We start from the raw sequence: 6,000 nt of genomic DNA, 5'->3' as shown, positions 1-6,000 counted from the left end.
TGGGGGGAAAGCCCACACTGAAAAATTTAGAACCTTACAATAGCTAAAATGTTTTCCGTTTCACAACTTACACTACACATACTACAAAAGTGCAGGGAAAGAAGCTGCTGATTTTAATTTTTTTCCCTTCCCTTTTGGTGACACTGAGAACTTTAAACAAATTTTGTTTTTTTGAAAGAGCTTATTATAAAAATCAGCTAGAAATGTATAGTTCCGTATCTTCAGGTCATTTCAGCATCTCTTCAACCTCTCTGTATGATTTTTCTCTTGAGGTATGCAAGAGCTTTTGTTTAAAAAATACACGCTTTTCACGTATAAAAAGATCTGGATTTTGCTTCACGTTGTAGTTTTAAGAAAAGCAAACAGTCCCCTTTTCAAACAGGCGTTGTTCTCCTGTTGACCATGTTGATATGAAGTCCTTCGTTGTATTCCTTTTGAAGGAAATTGTGAACTTGAAGAAAACCCGCATCTTGCTCCATGTTGTAGCTTGCGGCCGTGGTGATCTTCAAGGGCTCCCTGGAGAGCGTGTACATGGAGATTTCGTTCATGGGAATGGAACCTGCCATTTTCAGGCCAACGGGCGAAACATCCCTGGATGGAGAAGGCTCTGTAGATCGAGAACTAGATCTGGACCGCCTTCTCCTGTACCTATAGCTTGGCATCCTGGCATAAGGGGAAGAAGAAGAAGTGGTCTTAAGGAACTCCCTCTTGGTCTTAAACCTTAGCTCCTTGTTCTTTTCAATATAGATGTTCACAGCCAGGACGCCAACTGTTTCTGCCACAATGAAAGACAAGGCTCCAAAATAAAAAGACCAGCCGTAATTGTATTGGTTCTTTTTGTCCTCATCCCGCTTGTCACTAGGATCACCCGCATTGCTGGATATGTAGACAATGATTCCTATTATGTTACTTAATCCTGGAGAGGGAGAAAGAAAGAGGGAAATTAGCCAGCTCAAATACCTCCATAACGAAATTATCCTCATCGCAAGCCCTTGGGTTGGTAAGGATACGATTTAACCAGAGTGAAGCAATATAGGACCAGCAGTCTGTTGCATGGGTGGACCATTATTATTATTATTATTATTATTATTATTATTATTATTATTATTTGTATACCGCCCTATACCCGTAGGTCTCAGCACAAAGTTACAGCATACAAAGCACAAAATACATATTAAAAACAATCAAAGCACAAAATACATACTAAAATCACTGTATTTTTTCATGTATAAGACACTTTATTATTATTAAAAATGTTAAAAATTGGGGGTCATCTTATACACGTCTTATACACAGAGGGGGGACAGGCGATTTGTGGCATCTGCAAGCAGGAGATTGCCATCGGCGATTGGGCAGGTGATTGTGCGGCAAGGCCTGCTGACGATTGGCTGCTACTGTGGCAATTGGGCAGGTGATCGGGCAGACGATTGGTTGCTTCTGCGAGGTGAGTGATTGTCGGCAATTCCCCTCCCGAAAGCCCAAGAACTCTGGGGGTTGTCTTATACACAACGGCGTGTTATACATGGAAAAATACGGCAATCAAAACATAAAGGCAGTAAAACACAGCTTTTCACTCAGCGAGCTTACACCTTCTCCCAAGCACATTGCAAGTCATCCTCCAGAGAACTCCACATGTCTTTTCACTGCTGATTCTTGCACTGCCAGCATCTACTCCAACCATCCATTGCCCGCTCACTGAAAGGATTTCATCTTGCAAGCGAACCTTCCCACATTCCCCTACTGGGCTGTTTCTCTTAAGTCGGTGACCCAGATGATTCCAACATCCAGCAAAGGACCTTTTATGTCCCTTCCTCTTCTTCCCCACTTTCACCATAGTCCCTCAGAGCAGCGATGTTCCCAAAACATCGGCTGAGAGCCTCTGTCTTTCCTGTATCTTTGGCTGGGTTTGTTTTGGTACCCGTGGCAAAGGTGTAGGCCAGGGGGAAGAGCTGCAGCTCCAGCGGTAGAGCACCTGCTTTGCATGCAAAATGCCCCAGTCCCTGACATCTACAGGGGGCGCTGGAAAAGACTCCTCACATGAAAAACCCTGGAGAGCCACAGCGTGTCAGTGTAGACAACACTGAGCTTAGGTAGAATCATTCTGACTCAGTATGCAGCAGCTTCCTGTGTGGCCCCCACACCAATTCCACATACAGAAGACAATCAGGCTAACCATTCGGCCTCACTGTATCACTGGAAATGGGACAGCACCCTACATTCAGGAATGCCAACTTGAACAAAATATGGGGGAGCCAGGTAAGCCTTGCCCTGCCTAATCAATTGCCTAATTGGTGCCTAAGAGTTGGCTTTATGCCTGCATTGCACCTCAGGCTGAATACGACACATGCACACCTGTTCCACAATGGAGGGAAATGGCTGCAAAAGTTCAGGAGGAATGGCTAGGCTGGGGAGCTGCCACTTCTGCTGCCCCCACAACCCCCAGGACCTGCTGCCTACTTCATAAGAGGACCTTGACTGATACCTTGAACTAGATGATGATGATGATGATGATATATTATTATTATTTATACCAGCCACTCTAGGTGGCTTCCAACAAAATATAAAAATATAATAGTCCTTCAGATATTAAAAGCTTCCCTAAACAGGGCTGCCTTCAGATGTCTTCTAAAAGTCTGGTAGTTGTTTTTTCCTTTGACATCTGATGGGAGGGTGTTTCACAGGGCGGATGCCACTACTGAGAAGTCCCTCTGCCTGGTTCCCTGTAACCTCACATTTTGCAGTGAGGGAACTGCCAGAAGGCTATCAGAGCTGGACCTCAGTGTCCGGGTAGAATGATGGGGGTGGAGACGCTCCGTCAGGTATACTGGGCCGAGGCCGTTTAGGGCTTTAAAGGTCAGCGCCAACACTTTGAATTGTGCTCGGAAACCTACTGGGAGCCAATGTAGGTCTTTCAAGACTGGTGTTATGTGGTCTCGGCGGCCGCTCCCAGTCACCAGTCTAGCTGCCGCATTCTGGATTAGTTGTAGTTTCCGGTTCACCTTCAAAGGTAGCCTGACCAAGCTATAAGGCAGTGTTTCTCAAATTTGGGTCCCCAGCTGTTGTTGGATTACAACTCTCATCACCCCTGTGGTTCTGCTAGCTAGGGATAATGGGAGTTGTAGTCCAGCAACTCCAGCCACTGCCCACCTGATTTGACTGAGCAGGAGCCTGCAGGATGTGTAGAAGTTGGTGGAGGATAGTGTGGAATCAGAGAATTGTAGAGTTGGAAGGGACCACAAGGGCCATCTAGTCCAGCCCCCTGCATTGCAAAAAGAAGCAGGTGGCCCTGTATGGGAATCAAACCTGCAATCTTGGTGTTATCAGGCTTGTGGGATATTGAGCTGCCCAAATGAAACCTATATCTTAAATCTGTCACAGCAGACAGCAGATGTTTAAAGTGCTTCTTAAGTTCTTCTCGAGAAGAAGGTGATGCTTTTGAACAGGAGAAACTCTTGGCTGCTTTCGTTCTCTGCATATATTGCAAGAGCTGCATTCTTGTTATTCTATCTGTCAGAGCATGGCCTGGGGCTGGGGAAGGATGGATAGAAATTTGACCCCAAGAGGAAGTTTCAGTGTAGAAACTTTGCAAAGACACGTGCTGCCTTTCCATAGTAAATACAAATGCAGAAAGCAGCCCCCAACCCCTCCCTGCCCATACTACCGTGTGAAGAAAATCCATGAAACGGGCACAGTCAGATTGTCTGATAAACAGCGACCCATCTGCTGCGTTTGGAAAGTGTGTCACACAGCAAATCACGGAGAAGACAGCCAAGCCCAGATGCACAAGCACCTTGTTGGGGACGGTGAGGAATAACATCCTCTCTTTTATGTGTGTCAGTCGCTGCTGTTACGTAATTATCCAGGGAGATTTCTCAAGCCCCCGGCAACTGGAGGCGAAGCTCGTACACCCACGCGGTGTATGTTAAAAGTCCTGTGCTCTGAAAAAATATAGTGATGTGTTCCTAGAATAATAAGCACCCTGATATTTGGGGTCACTTCTAGCACGAGCGGGAGATGTTCTAATCTCTGAGCGCTCCCCTAATGAGGAGCTGAGGTGGTCTGCTTGTTAAGACAAAAGAGAGTGAGACTTGCACTGAATGCTCCATTCTCTTGGGGACTCACATAATAATAAGAAGAAATAGGGAAGGGGGGGGAAGGTAAGTAATTGCAAGACACTTGTTATTGGTCTTCTCCGCTGCATTCTCTTCTCCAACACCTTTGATTAAAAGGAAGACAAAATACTGTATGTAATTAAGGTCCTCCTTGGTCCACGTTCTGGTAAGCTTCAGGTTGGACTACAGAAATGCACTCTGCGTGGGAATGCAGTTAGCGGGGCAGAATATCACCACCATGCAATGCCACTGCAGAAAGACTAGTAATTGTGCCCCTGAAGGACCAGATGCACAGTCTGGGGGTCATTTTGGACGCACAGCTGTCCATGGAGGCACAGGTCAATTCTGTGTCCAGGGCAGCTGTCTTCAAGCTCCATCTGGTACGCCTCTACCTGTGCACTGTCTTGCCAGAGTTGTACATGCCCTGGCTATCTTCCGCTTGGACTACTGCAATGCGCTCTATGTGGGGCTAACTTTGAAGGTGAACCAGAAACTACAACTAATCCAGAATGCGGCAGCTAGACTGGTGACTGGGAGCGGCTGCCGAGACCACATAACACCAGTCCTGAAAGACCTATGTTGGCTTCCAGTACATTTCCAAGCACAATTCAAAGTGTTGGCACTGACCTTTAAGGTCCTAAACAGCTTTGGCCCCATATATCTGAAGGAGCTTCTCCACCTCTGTCATCCAGCCCTGATACTGAGCTCTAGCTCCAAGGGCTTTCCGGTGGTTCCCGCACTGCAAGAAATGAGGTTACAGGGAACCAAGCAGAGGACCTTCTCTGTGGAACGCCCTCCCACCAGATGTCAAGGAGATGAGTAACTAGACAACCCTTAGATAGGAAGCTTTTTAACGTGTAATGTTTTATTATGTTTTTGTATGTGCTGGAAGCCACTCAGATGGTTGGGACATCCCAGTCAGGTGGGCAGGGTATAATAATAATAATAATTGCTGCCAGTTAGCTCCTGGGCTGAATTCAGTGCATTAGTGATGGTATGCAAAGCTTTATACAGCTTGAGACCAGGATACCCAAATGATCCCCTCACTCCCTACAAACCCAGCTAGCTAATCACTGAGGGCTGATCACCCAACTGATGCAGGAAAGGGCTGTCTGAAGATACAATCTCCTCAGGTAGCCTTTGCTACAGGGAGAGGATTTTTATTGTGGTGACACCTGCCCTTTGGACCCCCGCCTCCCATTACTTATGAGACAGGCACCATCTTTATTGCCTTTTCTCAAATGTATCGAATACCTTCCTCTTCCAACAAGCCTTTTAACTGGAGATTTCTATTCCTAGCTTTTAATCTTCATTGGCCTACAGAAATTGTGCTTTCTTCTATTGTTAACTTGCTTTGAGGCATTTCGTGGGAAGCGATTCATCAGTAAAATGAATAAATGATGACCTACCTGCTGCAACAAAAAGAATCCCAGCGCTGAGGATAATGTTGTTCTTGCTGCTATAAATCCTCCCAGCTCCGATGCAGAGCCCTCCCAGCAACAGTAATACTGTGCTTAGAATCGGAAACACGCTGGAGGCCCGGACAATACCTGAGACCCGGGGAGGAGAGAAATGAAAAAGCACAAGAGATGATTTATCAACTTGTTGTTTCCTTACGGTGAAAAAAGAAGGAAGAAGAAGAAGAAGAAGAGCTTTTGTGGCAATTGGAAATGTTAACAGCTATCCCTGTGGACCATTTATTTGTAATTAAGATTTATACCTCACCCTTTAAACTTATTGCCAAGGCAACCAAAGACAAGATATTAAACACACCTTGAAACACTGACTACCTTAAAATAAGCTGCAAATGGCAAATCTGCAAAAGAAGCGTTAGAAATGATGTTGAAAGAATTCACAGAAGACACATCAACAGAAATTATGTCTGATA

At 45.6% G+C, this 6,000-nt stretch overlaps 1 protein-coding gene across 1 annotated transcript in view; it reads right to left on the bottom strand.

Moving 5' to 3' along the window:
* Nucleotides 1-345: 345 nt before the first annotated feature.
* Nucleotides 346-6,000, bottom strand: part of CACNG4 (calcium voltage-gated channel auxiliary subunit gamma 4) — an 84,191-nt gene continuing 78,536 nt past the window's right edge. The window contains exons 3-4 of the mRNA XM_035104013.2: nucleotides 5,522-5,662; nucleotides 346-916 (exon numbers count right to left, since the gene is read on the bottom strand). Coding sequence (XP_034959904.1) covers nucleotides 375-916; nucleotides 5,522-5,662 — 683 coding nt within the window. The 3' untranslated portion in view covers nucleotides 346-374. The remainder of the gene's footprint in view (nucleotides 917-5,521; nucleotides 5,663-6,000) is intronic.

The sequence above is a fragment of the Zootoca vivipara genome, chromosome 2 (genome assembly GCF_963506605.1).
Source record: "Zootoca vivipara chromosome 2, rZooViv1.1, whole genome shotgun sequence".
NCBI lineage: Eukaryota > Metazoa > Chordata > Lepidosauria > Squamata > Lacertidae > Zootoca > Zootoca vivipara.
The sequence above is the reverse complement of the archived record's forward strand: the minus strand, read 5'-3'. Positions and strand labels throughout refer to the sequence as shown.